The 16381-nt window shown below is 36.7% G+C and overlaps 1 protein-coding gene across 3 annotated transcripts; it reads left to right on the forward strand.

Annotated features, from left to right (window-relative positions):
- The first annotated feature begins 4769 nt into the window (after positions 1 to 4769).
- On the forward strand, positions 4770 to 7867 carry LOC110107694 (NAC domain-containing protein 71). Of its 3 annotated transcripts, XM_028697949.1 has the most exons (6): positions 4770 to 4788; positions 5275 to 5385; positions 5612 to 5889; positions 5974 to 6264; positions 6927 to 7200; positions 7324 to 7867. In XM_028697949.1, the coding sequence occupies exons 3-6, from the start codon at positions 5638 to 5640 to the stop codon at positions 7407 to 7409; spliced, it is 903 nt and encodes a 300-aa protein (XP_028553782.1). In that variant the 5' UTR covers positions 4770 to 4788; positions 5275 to 5385; positions 5612 to 5637; the 3' UTR covers positions 7410 to 7867. The 3 variants fall into 3 exon arrangements, with proteins under 3 accessions (XP_028553782.1, XP_020693689.1, XP_020693690.1); XM_020838030.2 differs by lacking the exon at positions 4770 to 4788 and having other exon boundaries at positions 4796 to 5385; XM_020838031.2 differs by lacking the exon at positions 4770 to 4788 and having other exon boundaries at positions 4796 to 5385; positions 5612 to 5832.
- The last annotated feature ends 8514 nt before the right edge of the window (positions 7868 to 16381 follow it).

Here is a 16381-nt window from a genome sequence, read left to right on the forward strand (position 1 = left end):
CCCGTCGACTACGATCCCTCCTATTTTTATCTCCTGCAGACTATGTTCCCATCAACCACCGTCGCCTAATGATTACGGTTCTCCGACCACCATCAATTGTCAACTATGATCCCTCTGATGACCCATCGGACCAACGTCGGACACCACTACGGTCCCTACGACCACAGTCGCCCACCAACTACTTCCCTTCGACCTTCATATCACACCGACTATAGTTACTTTGACCTCCATTATGCGTCGACTACGATCTATTCGATCTATGTAACCTGTCGACTATGATCCCTCATATCACCATCGCCCATCAACTACGGTCCCTCTGACCGCCATCGCATAATGAATATGGTCCCTCTGACCATTGTTACCCGTCGACTTTGGTCCCTCCAACCTCCTCCACCTACTAACTATAATCACTCGAACCTCCATCACCCGTTGACTACAATACGTTCGACCTTCATCAGTCGCCTTCTAAGATCCCTCTAACCACCATCGCCCGCCAACTCCGATCCCTTCGGCCTCCGTCTCTCGTCGACTATGGTCTGTCCGATCTTCATCGCATGCAGACTACGGTCCCTCCGACCACCATCACCCACTAACTATAATACATCCGATCAACGTCGTCCGCCGACTACAATCTGTACGACCTCCGTTGCCCGACAACTATGGTCTCTCCGATCACCTTCATCCGCTGACTATGGTCCTTCCTACCACCATCGTCTACCGACTACAGCCAATCTAATCTCTATCGCCTGCCAACTACATTCTGTTCGACCATCGTCACCCACCAATGAATTGAACGAGGTTTAAACTTCGTTCTCTTTTTACTGACTATCAGAGCATCGTCTCAAGCAGTGTACAAGGAATTTGAGCATAAATCCCAAAACAGTGCTGAATTTATAGTGGTTCAGTAGGATTTGTGGAGGATTGGATCAAGTATAAGGTAAGTAGATCAACATTCCCTCATTGGGAGTGAACTGGAGCCTACGTAAGAGTATCGGGCTTTGATCCCTGTTGTCATTTTTTAAATCTTGCAGGATAATTTTCCCCCCACCGGGAGTGATCTATGCCAACGTAAGAGTAACATGTCTTGATCGCTGAAGCCAAAAACTTTAAAATTTTTGCTAGTCCGATTTTCCCTCAATTTGCAAGGGAAATCTTTGGATCGGCTTAAGGAGCTAGTGTCCTCTCCCTAACGGGGGTATTTATAATTTTTTTAATGGATGTTTGGGGAAAATTTTTATGAATAACTTTATTATTTTAAGAATTTTTTAATACCCAAAAAATAAATAATTCCTATTTTTTGAAAAAATTAAATAGGAAACATTAACAAACAATTTTGTTTAAACATAAAATAAATAGTAGGAAATTAATTATTTCCTTTCAAGAAAAATTTATGAATTTTTTAGAGTTTTCTGTAATTTTCTTGAAATTCTTTTGGGGCAAAAAAGAATATACTTCGATTAATAGTTTAACTAATAAAATTAATTAACTATTAAAAAAATTATCTTTCATGCCTTATTGAGGCGGCTACTATAGCCGCCTTCCTTCGGAGGGAATAAGAGAAAAATATTAATAGGATAAAATACGTGTGTGTATATATATATATATATATATATAATTTAAATGATTTTGAGTCTCCTGAATCATTTTTCAATGTTTCAGACTCAATTTTGATAATTTGAAGCTCAAAATAGCCTCTATGATATGTTTTGAGCAATTTAAAAAAGTTTGGGGGTAAACTTTTTTTACCTTTTTTTGTGCTTTGATTAACACTCTAACGTTGCATAATGCTAAAATCAAAATAAAATTTTGGTCTCTACAAAATTCAACGTTGAAAAAATATAACGGGGCAACTAATACATCATCAAAAATTACTTTGATCGAGTACGAATCCTGAGACATATTTAAGTTGAAAACTTCCGAAATTAAATGCAATAAAATATGAACTCTGATTTCAGCAAACCTATAGTCTAGCTAAACTTATCAAACAGAAACCAAAATCGATCTAATCCGAACACAAATGGGTATAAATTAAGAGTATGAAGCATATTTAGAAAGTTCAAAGCATTAACTGTATGATAATATTTTATCCAATTATGTCATGTTTATATTCAAATTGAGCAGCTCTTAGAGACGAATCAAATGGGCCTAGGATTCTTTAATTTCAACATCATTAAGGCCTTTAAACACTTGAAAAATGCTCAATGATCGAAGGAATCAATACGGATCGTCTGATGGAGCACTCCGAACCTGCCTTGAATCTTCTCTATATTTACAGGGTGTGTCACTCACGAAAATCTATAAAAAGACACCCACTCTCTACACGAGGGGGAGGGGGGACTTTTAGTCATAAATTAGAGAGAGCTTTAAAGCTTCCAAAGCTCCTGCACACCACCACCAGTGAACCTCCATTGACTGTTATTGAACCATCCCCACGGCTGTCGACGGCTGCTAAACTTCCACCGATCATCGTCGGACCACCGCCCAGCTGCCAACAACCGTCTGACTTCCATTTGACAGCCGACCATCGCCAAACTTCTACTTGACCATCGTCGGACCACCACCTGATAGTTTATTGCCGCCGGACTTCCATCTGACCATTGACGGTTATCTGACTTTCATCTGACCATCGTTGGAACATCGATCGGCCATCAGACTTCCATGCTGCCGTAAACCGCCGTTGCACTTCTGTCCGACCATCGTCGAACCACTTCCCGGACGTCGACCATCAAAGAACTTTCACCCAACCATCGACCGCCACTAGACCTGCTCCTTCCAGGCTGCCAAGTACAGTCCATCTGACCACTATCTCCAACCGACTATGGTCCGTCCGGCCACTCGACTACATTCACTCCAACTTCTTTAGCCCGCCTACTACAGTCACTCCAACCTCCATCATATGTCGACTACGGCTCTTCCGACCTCTATCTCTTGCTAAATACGGTCTCTCCTACCACCTTCGCCCGCCGACTACGCTCCATCCAACCAACATCGCCTGCGATTATGATCCCTCCGACTACCGTCGCCCACCGACTACGTCCCTCCTACCTCCGTCGCCCACAAACTACAGTCACTCTGACCTCTATCACCCGTCGCTAAGGTCTGTCTGACCTCCTTCACCAGCTAACTATGATCCTTTTGATCACTGTCGCCCACCGACTACGATCCATCCAACCAACATTACCCGTCGACTATGGTATATTCGACCACCATTGCCAGCCAACTAAGTTCCCTCCAACCTTCCTTACTCGCTAACTACAGTCACTCCGACTTCCATCGCCCGCTAACTACAGTCCATCCGACCTCATTCGCACCTCTGACTATGGTCCCTCCGCCAACTACAGTCCATCCTACCACTGTCCTTTGCCGACTATAGTCCCTCTAATATCTATCGCACGCTGACTACAGTACCTATGATCTCTATCGCCCGCCAACTACGGTCCATCCAAACAACGTTGCTTGCTGACTAGTGTCCCTCCAACCACTGTTGTCCGCCGACAACGGTCCTCTGTCGCCCTCCAACTACAATCCGTCGGACTACCGTCAACCGCCAAATACGGTCCCTCAGGCCTTAGTCACCCGCCGACTATGTCCCCTCCGACCACTGTTCAGAGGCGGAACCACTTGGTTCCTAGGGGGGGCAATTGCCCCCCCTCAAAAAAAAAAATTTTATAAGAGTAAAAAAAAAAAAATTTATAAGAGAGTAAAAAAATTTTTTGCCCCTCCTAAAATTTTGTTTTGCCCCCCCTAAAAAAACTCTTTTGTTCTAATTTGCCCTAAAATATTTATATATTTCTTCACATTTAGTTCTAATATTCTCTTTCATGCTTTTCATGACAGTTTAATTACAATTTTATTTTCTTTATTTTTCTTGTTTAATTTTTTTTAAAAAAAATTTCGTAACATATAGACATATAATATTATTTTTTTTATATTTAATTATTTTTATGTTGTATTTGTCCCCTCTCAAAATTGAACCTGGTTCTGCCCCTGCCACTGTTGTTCACCGACTACGATCCCTCCGACCATCGTCGCCCGTCGACTACGGTCCCTCTGACCTCCATAACCCGCCAACTATGATCCCTCCAAACACCGTAGCCCGCTGATTACGATCCCTTCGACGTTCGACCTCCATTGGCCGCCGACTACGGTCTCTTCGACCACCGTCGCCCGCTTACTACGATCCCTACGATCTTCATCGCACGCCTATTAATCCCTCCAACCTCCGTTGTCCTGCTAACCAAATGAACATGCCAACTTTCTCTTGAGAATGACTCTCTTATCATTGGATTCTTCTAACCCTTACTATATAATGTTCTATATATGATACAATGAGCCAAGGCCTTTCCCTTGAGGAAGGGCACCATTTATAATCGACTACAAGAATCATTTCCACTGTGCCAGATTTAGTGGTTTTTTCCTTTTTATGATTTTATAAGTACAAATCTTAGTATCTCTTATGACTTTCACACATCATTTTTAAGTTAAAGACATTACAGTCCGTAATAATGAGAAAGATCTTTTTATAATCTGATGTACTAATATCGTATAGCTTTAAAAAGTTGCTCTCCAATGTTATATATATATATATAATACTCAGCTTACACAGGTTTTCTATTTTTTTCTGATCCACGTAACGGAAATTAAAATTTGGTGGCAGAACAGTAGTGTGAAATTCTCCGACTATATTTGCCCTTTTGAAAAGTTTAACTGTTTGAGGGATCGCTTCAGAGCAAAACGCGGCTTTCGGCTACTGCTGACGTCTCCCTCCTCTATAAAAAGCCCTCAACTGTTAGCTCTACCTCTATCTCCTTTGCTCCTCAGCACCATCTTGGTTATTCCGACTAATTTTGAGATCTTTTTAACCAAAAGATGTAATTTTGATTGTTTTCCTGCACTCAAAATCTCCATAGATTGTAGATTTTGGGTTCTTTTTTTTGCTCTTCAAGGTTTTGAAGTTCTGAGAATAATGCTTCTGTTGCACGACAGTGTTGCCCTCTGGAAATTCTTCTTGATTCTAGAAAAGCTCCGAGTTGAGACAAGCTTCTACTTTTGGATATTTCAAATCTTTAGCAGTTATAGTATCGGCAAATAATTTTTTTTTAAAAAAAATTATCTGTTTTGTAACTTTTGTAAGCTAATTTAAATTGTTGTCTCTGTAAACACTGCTCTGCTCCCCTTTGTACCTCTATTTTCCCTAGATTTATACTGTCTTTAGATCTGTTTGAAGAATGGGTCCTATGTCTTTGCCTCCTGGTTTCCGCTTCCATCCCACAGATGATGAACTGGTGGGATATTACTTGAAGAGGAAAGTGGATGCGCAAAAGATTGAGCTTGAAGTAATTCCAGTGGTAGACTTGTATAAGTTCGATCCATGGGATTTACCAGGTAAAAAATTATAGCTTTTCAGCTCTTTGTTTAAGCAAAAATATATTTACTGTTTGAGAATCATAAATTTGCATCAGAGAAATTCATCATACTTAGAAAAAAAAAAGATCGATTAATGTGAAGAAAATAAAGAGAAAATGAGGGAACTTTTTCCATCTATATCAATGAGCTTTATGATGCTTTGTGTTCTTGCTCTTCATTCAGTCTTTTCTGATAATGTTTGCAGAAAAATCATTCCTGCCAAAAAGAGACATGGAATGGTTCTTCTTCTGCCCACGCGATCGAAAATATCCAAATGGATCTCGAACCAATAGAGCAACTAATTCAGGTTATTGGAAAGCTACTGGAAAAGATAGAACAATCACCTGCGAGAATTCCATTAAAGGAATGAGGAAAACTCTGGTTTTTTACCGAGGAAGAGCTCCAGGAGGAGAAAGAACTGACTGGGTAATGCATGAGTATCGTCTTTGTGAACATCTTCCTCAAGGAAATATTTCTTTCTTGGTACAATTTCAATTTCTGTACTAATTAACAAGATTGCTATATTTCAAAAGTTTAAGTTCAAAACTTTTCCTTATTTTTCTGCAGGGAGGTTATGCACTGTGCCGTGTAGTGAAAAGAAATGAGCATTTGCATCAAGGAGAGGCTAAATTTAAGAGGGTTCCACCCTCTGTGGCAAGAGAAACCAGTAAGAGGAAATACAATAGTAAGGTCCCTAGTAGTAGCTTGGAAGGAAGTTCCTCCCAAGTGGTAAGCCTCTTAGATGTGAGCAACGGTCCATTTCATTCAAATTTTTTCAAAGAAACACAGTTTGAGCTAGCCTCAGCTATGGTGGACGCTTCTGACCAATCGCCGCTTGTTCTTTCAGATGTCTCTACGGTAAGATTCATGAAATTTTGGTGAACACGCCAAAAAAGAAATGAGCATTTGCATTTTAACCATTTTAATATAATATTGCTTCTACCATAGTCAATTTGATTGACACTGATTTTTTTGTCGAATATTGTTCCGCTTGTGTACTTCTAATACTATTTTGACCGAGTCCTAGATTATTGAACCAACTAAAAGAGGTTAGTCTTAGGGGTCAATTAGTTTATGACAAGTTTTCACGAGGTCGTATTCTATAATTTATGGATTTATCTTTAACGTAACTTTTCTGTAATATCTTGCTTCAATCTTCGCCTATAAATAGAGAGATTATTCTGTGCGGATGTTGAACGTAGCTGTACATCCGGATACCAATCAGAATAAGACACGTCAACCATACCGAGCCGCGGTACCGCCGTATTGAGCTGCGGGCTTAGGCATCCGAACGAGTTCTGCTTTCACATAGAATAATTTTTCCTATAAATAAGGGGTCTGAGGATAAACTAGGCTTCTTTCTCCTCTCTTTCAAGGAGTCGCACAGAAAGAAATTCAGATTCAACAACTTTCATATAAGATAATTCATCTAATAATAGCCATATATATCAAAATATCTAGAGCTTGCATCAAGATGCACTGTAATTGACAAGTTTTTGCTGTATTTATATGGATTTCAGGGCTTTACTATAGAAGAGGACATATCTGAGCAATTTTTCCCAGTTCAGTTTCCTTTTTCCACAGAATCATGCCTAACTAATGGCATTTCTCCAGTTTCATCCTTCTCAAGCCTCACAGATGAAGCCTTTTCAGTTGAACAGATCGACAGAAACTGTTTATCTTCGATCTGCCCAAGCCCACTGCACTCCATGAGCATTTACTACAACGAAGAAAGCTTGCCATTGCAGAGCCTTGACTGGGTTGCAGATAATTCCTTTCTTACAAGAAGCAATGGTAGTTAAAACTTTGAAGAACTCTTAAGAATATGGATTTGCATTTCACAAAAAGAAGAACTGTAATTAATTAATAAGACTTCATTTGGAAATCACTAATTTTAATTGAATAACTGGATTGCAGGAATAATTGAACCGTTATGTCGTCAAGCAAGCGGCGATGAACAGAACTTATGGTCACAAGAAGATGGCTCAATGTTCGTGATTTGAAGGATTATATACCTTAAAATATGGTGGAGAAATTTTGAATTGTGCTGCAGAAGTTTATGGTTGGATGAGTAAATGGTGAGTTTCTGAGGCGGCTCTTTTTACTGATTGCACTCAGGAACTAATAGAACTTACATAAGATGATAAATAAAGCTTTCTCAGGCAGCCCCTTCTAAGCTTGTTCTTGGAGAAGCCATGATCAGACTTTGCAAGTGGTGTCTGATGATCTGTGTCTTCTTAAGAGGATGTAGCTTGAATTATATGAAGAAGGTTTAAATTTTCTGCTATTTGAGTGTTAGTTTTTTCTAATTTATATGAGTTTTGTAGGCTTATTTATCTGTATCTGATGTAACAAAGGAACTTTGAACCATCCTTTCTGAAAATTTCATAGGTGTTTCACAGTACTTTTCCTACAGCACTTTTCCTACAGCACCACAGAAGATAAGATGCTTTTCAAGAAATTTCTCTTCAAAAAAGCTACTTTAGAATAAAGTTAATCATTATTTATAAAAAGAAACCCAATTAAACAATTCCTAACGCGTTTGTTTTTGCTTTTGTGGTGACAGTGTAGCTGACAGAAATTTTTTCTGGATGGAATAATATGTTAAGAGAATGTGATTAAATTCAGTTGGCAAATATAAAAGATTAAATTCATTTTTAAGCTGGAAATTAGAGTTTATAGGTAAAAGTCAACCATTTTTTTTCTAAATAAATTTTTTTTTAACAATATGATGTGGAACTAAAACAAAATTTCAATGGTCATAATAATCTCCTCGTTACATGAAATCACTCCATTTCATCATCAATCTCTCTCAAATAGAAGTATCAGTAGTATCCTGCAATAAGAAAGCTCACTCAGTCATGCAGATATATTTGAAAATCACCTGCTCTCTAAGGGCATCTCATCTCCAACAGAAAATCCCATTTTTCACTTCAAAATACAGTGAAACTGAGAAATGTCGTGATTATCTTCAATCAAACTCCATTTTGTCAATATTGAAGTCGCACTGTTCACCCTCCACGGATTAATGATTTTTTTTGCCGTTCGAATGGAGAAAATCAGCTACGTCTTACAGTCATTTGGAGTTCGGCTGTAGATAACTTTTCTTAGCTAGGATAGAAGGTGACGAGACTCTAAGAACCATAAACTGCTTGAACCATTTGGTCCCAGCCAAATCATGGGTCCTCATACCCTTTACTGGTTAGAATGAAATAAAAAATGATTAAACTTTGGTCAAATATATGGTCGATGAAACTGACTTTTCAGGGGCAAAAAAAAACTGAAGTTCATAATGGTCAACCATCTGATATTCATACATTATCATATTTTCAAAAATTTTAACTATTTGATTTGATCTAAATACCAAGCCTCATTTGCTAACAAAAAATATATGATTTTTTTTTTAAATTTCGTAGGAATTAAGAAGTTATTCTCCTTAAGTAGGATAAATTTTTTGCCATATAAAGGATCTATTTGAGATGATTTTAGCTTTTTGTTAAGGTGGTCGTACATCTGTTAGGGGGAAATATTTTTTTTGAAAGTTGCTATAAAAAGCAGCTTCATAGCACAAAAACTTCTTAAAAACAGCAAAAAATAATAGCCAAATAAAAAAATACGGTTGCAATTTGAAAAACAAAGCAATAAAAAAATTGTCCCAAGCAAAAGCCAAAATTGATTTAAGAAATTATGGCCAAAAACTCAATACAAAAATAAGTCAATCAAATAAACCCAATGGCTTCATTTAATGTCGTATTTGGTCGTCATAAAAGCTTCGTTTGGGGCGGCTTTTTTACTGCTTCTTAATGCAGCTTTTTAGTACATAAATTAAAATTTTTCTACTAGAAAATTGCTTTAAGAAACAGTATAAAAATCATCCCAAACGAAGCCAAAGTAAAGTGGTTTCTTTTCCTTCATAATCTACCCTATAATTGTTTGAGAATCAACTTTTCTATTGTCCATAAAACAAAATTTTGGAAACAAAACTATACAGAACTTTCTATCCAAACCGCACTCGGCTGCTTTACAGGAACTTATCCTACAAAAATCAAACAAAAACAAAATAAAATGAGTCCTGAATAAGGAAACATAGTTCTACTTAATATCAGAAGAAAAATCATCCCAAACGAAGCCAAAGTAAAGCGGTTTCTTTTCCTTCATAATCTACCCTATAATTGTTTGAGAATCAACTTTTCTATTGTCCATAAAACAAAATTTTGGAAACAAAACTATACAGAACTTTCTATCCAAACCGCACTCGGCTGCTTTACAGGAACTTTCCTACAAAAATCAAATAAAAACAAAACAAAATGAGTCCTGAATATGGAAACATAGTTCTACTTAATATCAGAAGTACCTTGCAAAATAGTAAAGCGAGAAGAAATTTGAAAGTTTACTTAAAAAGTTTCATGAAAGCTATGAAAGCGTATCTGCCTCATCTTGCAATTTCTACTAAAAAAATACAAAAAAATTAAAGCACCACCGCCCAGGAATCTGAAAAGGCTGAAAAAACTTCTTTGTTATCCTCCTTTTGAAGGGATCAAGCCAAAGCCCACCTTTTCTTCCCCACTAGTTGTTCAGACTCCAATCAACCAATATCTGTGAAGTGAAACTAAGCTGCCACTAAGAAATGTTTATAAGTTGATAGAAACAACTAAAGAGGAGTGAATTTCATGTTCTTTAGATAGGTGCTGATACAGTTTCTCTCTGAGAATTTATTCTGTGCGGACTCCGAATTCAGAGGATCATAAAAATCAGCAAATACGTAATTAAAAATCATCAAATACTCAGCTAAAAATCATTAAATACTCACTAAATACTCAGCAAATACTCACAACTGAGTATTTACTGCGTATTTGTTGCAGCAAATCCGAATGGGGCTCTATATTCGGCGTCCGCATAGAATAATTTCCTATTTCTCTCTAGTTGGATTTTGGATCTTATGTCACTTGTCATCAACTAGTGCTTATGAAAGCATTCAAACAATTTCTCCCTCTTACTCTGAAATTTTTAGAAAGTTGTTCATTTCCTTGCCTCTCTAAGGAAAAGTACTAATGTAAACATACATTTTTGAAGGGCCAAATTGTCTTTTTAAGGGGGAGATTTCTCATATTATCTCATAACATATGACTATTGAATTTAAATTTCCAACGTCCTCTTTCATATTTGGCAAGCAACAAAGCAATCTGAATCCTTAGACAACTGAAACAATGCAGGAAAAACTTTATGCAGAAGTGATTCCTTCGGGTGCTTTAAAACCTGAAATCTAACCATTCATCTTACTTTAATATTCTCCTCCATCTCTTTGAATGAATTTTTAGCCCCCAATCTAAAGTTTGCCATAATTTTATTTATTGCTTGTTAATTATAAATCAAGAAATTAGTGGAAGGAAATTATAAAATGATTAAGAAGTTAACACTAATTAGCTTTGAATAATCCTCTCTCTAAAGCAAGAAGCCTCCACTTAAGCTGGTTTTCACACGTATTTGATTGTTTATAGATGGTAAAAAATATTTTTTATGAGGATGAGCCATCCCTTATCTTGCTTTTTTGCTAAAGAGATATACCAAGTAGAGTGCGGAAGACTAAAGCTTGATTTTAGATATATTTATTACTGCTTTATAAAGCAATTTTTCAGTATAAAAATATATAGCTCAAAAAAAATTTGTACTAAAAGCTGCTTTATAAAGCAGTAAAAGAGCTGCCCAAACGAAGCCTAAGTTTGAGTGAGCTCAATTTCTATTTGGCTTTGACTCATAAATAAGCAAATAAAAGAATAGATTTGTATATGCATTTATCATAAATTATTTATTTAATTTATATATCTAACAGCTAAATATTTGTATTTACTTATACATCATTTTAATGTCTAAAACACATCAAATAATGTAGATGAAAAAATATGTTTATTTTAAATAAGTTAATATTAGCAGTTTTTCAATATGATTTAGATATTTAATTGTTATATAATTAAATATAAAAATTTAGATGTTAAATATATAAATATATAAAAAAATTATGATATATATGTAAATACCCTTTAAAAATTTTTCTCTCATTATCTCCAAAATTTTAGTTTTTAAGAAAATTATTTATTCTATAATTTCATGAGAAGATGCTATACTTTTAGATGCGTGGATTTTTCAAATGATTTTGAATTAAATGCATGAACTATATATTATTAATTTTGATTTTGAATTTGAAAATATGATTTTGGAGAAGTTTGGTGATAACAATAAATTAGGGCAGAGGAGGCTGTGAATATGCTCAATGAAAGACCCGAAGTTGGAGAGAATACTCTTAGGTTTCGTTTGAGATAGCTTTCATACTGCTTTATAAAACAGAATTCCAAACGAAGCCTTAATAAACATGCCCTCACAACTCAACATAATGATATAGAATTTAAAGATCAAATAAGATGATTGACAATTCATTTAAAGTATCATTTAATTAAGTGAAGTGAGAGAGAGATAATAATCCTTTTAAGTGAAGAGAGAAATATTAGAGCACAAGAATAAAACAATGTAACAACATACTGTATAGCTTTCTTGTGTAGCCGCCTGTGTGGCTTTTCCATTAGGCTCTATATATATATGTTGTATGTACCAGGTGAGTGATCAAGAAAATCAATAACACTTCTCTATGTTTTCTCCATCCTTTCTCTTCTCTCATTTCTTGGAGCTCCAGCTATTCTTGCTAGAATATGTCGTTCTACATGGTATCAGACAAGGATTGAAAATCCACGGGCCAAATGGAGACTTCTACAACCTCTCAAGTCGACGAACAACCGGAGATTACAACCTCGGCAACTCCGGTCATCTCGTCATCTCTCAAATTCATTCTTTCCAATCTCAAGAAACTTTTGCAAAATCCTCTCTCCAGATAATTACTCGCTTTGGCGCTCTCAGATCCTTAAGATCTGTCGTGCGAATGGATTCGAATATTTTCTTGATCCCCAACATCCCATTCCCGACAAGCTTACTCCCCTCACAGATGGCATAACTGCTCATAATCCCTGCTATTCCCAATGGATTATTAATGATCAAAACCTAGCGGCTGCTATATGCTCCACGATTTCTGTCTCCATTCTCCTCTACATTCTAAATCTTGAATCTACCTCAGCCATTTGGACAACCCTTCAAACCAAGTTTCAATCTACAAATCGATCCAAGGTCATTCAACTTAAAAACGAACGTCACCATATTTCGCTCAAAAACATGACTATGCTTCAATATCTAAATGAAATAAAATCCCTTATCGACCAAATCGCTACTGCAAGAGCTCAAATAGTCTTGGAAGATATCATCCTCTATATCCTCAATGGCCTTCCCAATCCGTATCAATCTTTCAAAACTTTCATACGCACCATGACACAACCTCTCAATCTCGACCAACTGTACTCCTTACTCATTAGTAAAGAAATTCACATTGCCTCTGATGCGACTCGACTCACTCCGGCAGACATTTCCAACACGGCTTTGTTCTCAAATCGTGGCCGAGGTTGCCGAGGAAGAGGTAGATCCTACGGTCCCAGTTGTTCAACCCGAGATTCCTCATCTAATGCTCCTACTATCTGCCAAATTTGCATAAAGAAATGACACATAGCCTACGATTGTTGGCATCGACTAAACACCCAATATGTACCGAAAACCATGCAACAAAACAGAGCTCTCACGGCGGAACCAACCTCAGCATACAAGGATTGGTATCATGACTTGGGAGCTTCGTCCCATTTGACAAAATCTATGGACAATCTTTCCATCTCGTCTCCTTACACCGGATCGGATGGTATTACTATTGGCGACGGGAGTTCGGTTAGCATTGCCAACTCCTACAAGGGATTGCTACCGACTCCCTCTCGTAAGCTAAATCTCTCTCACATATTTCATACTCCATATCTTCATTACCATTTATTATCTATCTCTCAATTCACCAAAGATAACAATATTGCTATCATATTTAATCCTTATGGTTTTGTGTTTAAGGATCTGACGACTCATCAAGTAATTTTTCAAGGACCCTGCCGTGACGGTCTTTACCCCATTCGAACGCCTGCTGCCTCATCCAAGTAGCACGTCTTTCAAGCTTCCAGCAACCGAACTAGTCCCTGGCATAACAAACTGGGTCATCCCAGTCTAAGAACTTTATATCACATTTCATTGTGTAATTCTGATTTGCATATAGACACTCAAACTATAATCTGTCATTCTTGCAATAAGACTAAGAACCATAAACTTGTGTTTGAACCATCACAAAATAGAGCACAATCAATTATGTGTTTAATTCATTCTGACGTGTGGGCTCCAGCTCCCACGTAATCTAATAATGTATTTCTCTATTATGTTATATTCGTAGATGACTACACTAGATTTACGTGGTTGTTTCCTATGAGGCACAAATCAGAAGTACTTACTCATTTTATTACCTTTAAATCCTACATTGAAAATCCACGTCTCACAAAATTAAATGCATTCGTATCGATGGAGGAGGCGAATACTTAAGCACCTCATTTGTTCAGTTTCTTCAACATCACGGCTCATCAGCTCGTGTGTCCATACATGCCAGAACAAAACGGCGTGGCAGAACAGAAACATCAGCATATTCTTGAAACAACTAGGAACCTCTTCTACACTGCCTCGGTTCCATACACATATTGGCCATACGCTGCTCTAACATCTGTATGAACTCCTACACGGCATCCATCCGGAATACAACCATTAATGCACGTTCGGCTGGGCCTGCTTTCCTCTCACTCTTGCTCCTCTCCGTAACAAACTTCAACCAAACCAAAAGCACCTTTATGTGTATTTTTGGAATACTCGAACACATATAAAGGATACAAATGCATAAACCTCACCACAAATAAAATAATTTCTCTTGCCATGTTACGTTTGATGAAAACTGCATGTTTTCCGTCTACAAATTTCACTCCAGTTACTAATCATGTTTCTGAGCAGTTATCTCCCTTATTTCTTACACCAACATCGGTGGTCCAGGAATTAAATTCGTATGCAGGTAATGCCAGAACCTCTAGCGAACAACATGTGCAACCAAGAACATCTTCTCTTGCACCGGAAAATTCTACTTCTATTATACCTCAGGGGTAACCTTAAGTCGCCACATCTGCACTACATCAAAGGTACGATCGACTATGAGATACCAATTACAAAATTTGATATGTGTCTTACATCCTTTTCAGATGTCGACTAGGCAAGATATTCTATTTCTCGAAGATCAACCTCCGGATATTGCTCACTCCTGGGGAACACACTCATATCATGGACTGTCAAAAACAAACTATTGTAGCTCGGTCATCTACGGAATCAAAGTACAGAGCCCTAGCTGCTCTTACGGCGGACATCATCTGGCTTCGTCGCATTCTCACTGACTTTGGGATTACACAAGAAAAACCGAAAGATTTGTACTGTGACAATACTTCCACCATATCATTGGCGAACAATCCCGTGTTTCATGCTAGAACGAAACACATTGAAATCGATCACCGGTTTATTCGCGACCACATTCAACAACAACACATCAGACTACTTCCCATTAGCACAATTGATCAGGTCGCCGATATCCTCATCAAATTCCTCTCCACTCCAAGGTTTCCTCAGCTCCGACTCAAACTGACAGACACTCAAGACCCTTCAGTTTGCAGGGGTATATTAGAGCACAAAAATAAAACAATGTAACATCATACTGTATAGCTTTCTTGTGTAGCCGACTGTGTGGCTTTTCCATTAGGCTCTATTTATATATATTGTATGTACCAGGTGAGTAATCAAGAAAATCAATAACACTTCTCTCTGTTTTCTCCGTCCTTTCTCTTTTCTTGTTTATTGGAGCTCCAGCGATTCTTGCTGGAATATGTCGTTCCCTTTCCTCCGCTTCCCATCTCCACTCGAGTTCTCCTTCGGCTGCTCGAGAGACATAGTAAGCACGTATTAGATTATATATATATTACAGTACTTCTTGAAATATTTGATGGTGGGAGCTTTTGTGTTGTGTAAGACCAACATATTTAAGCTGTGTTTGGGATGGCTTTCTTATTGCTTCTTAAGTAGCTTTTAAATATAAAAATTAAAATTTTTTATCTTGCTTTAAGAAGCAGTAAGAAAGCCGTCCCAAACGAAGCCTTAGCATGTATTACGTTTTGAAAGTTATTTTAACATTCTATTATTTGTATTTGTGTACTTTGTTCGTTTAAACGGTAATGTTGGCTTGCTTTTTCTTTCATTAATCAAGATCTGTAGAAGTTGGAGTAGGGATTTAAGAGATGAATTAGTTTTGGCAAAATCATCAACATTATAATTTTTTTTTAAGGAAGATCTGTCACATTTACTTAATTTAAAATGGTTAAAAACAAATTTGTGTAGAATTAATTGTAAGAAATTTTTTTGTGAGATGATTTGTTGGTGGAATGATTTAGGTGTATATAAAAATGTTTAGAATAAGTTATGAGGAAGATTTGTAACATTTCACTGATTTAGGCTTCGTGCGAGACAGCTTTCTTACTATTTCTTAAAGCATCTTTTTAGTAAAAAATTAAAAAATTTATATTAGAAAGCTGCTTTAAGAAGCAATAAGAAAGTCATAACAAATGAAGCTTTATAAAAGTTAAAATTAAATTTTTATTTAATAATTTGTGTTAAATAAAATTTTGTGGATGATTTGAGGGTTGATAATTTGTGTAAAATAATTTGCGTAGGATAATTTGTGTAAAATAATTTGTGTAGAATAATGATTAAGTTTTTCAAATTTGTGTATAATATTGGTTGCAATTTGTGCCGGTTTTTTCAATATCCATGTGTCATAAATTTAGTAAAATTATACAGTTCAGTTAAACTTTATTAAAAATCTATTAAAATTTGTAAAATTAGACTGTTTTTTTTTTTAATTTAAGTTAATAATTTAGTAAGTTCTTATTTTTAAAATGTTTATTAAGAATTTGTTAGTTGCACTTTTTAGGAAAAT

The sequence above is a fragment of the Dendrobium catenatum genome, unplaced genomic scaffold (genome assembly GCF_001605985.2).
Source record: "Dendrobium catenatum unplaced genomic scaffold, ASM160598v2 fragScaff_scaffold_1022, whole genome shotgun sequence".
Classification (NCBI taxonomy): Eukaryota; Viridiplantae; Streptophyta; class Magnoliopsida; order Asparagales; family Orchidaceae; genus Dendrobium; species Dendrobium catenatum.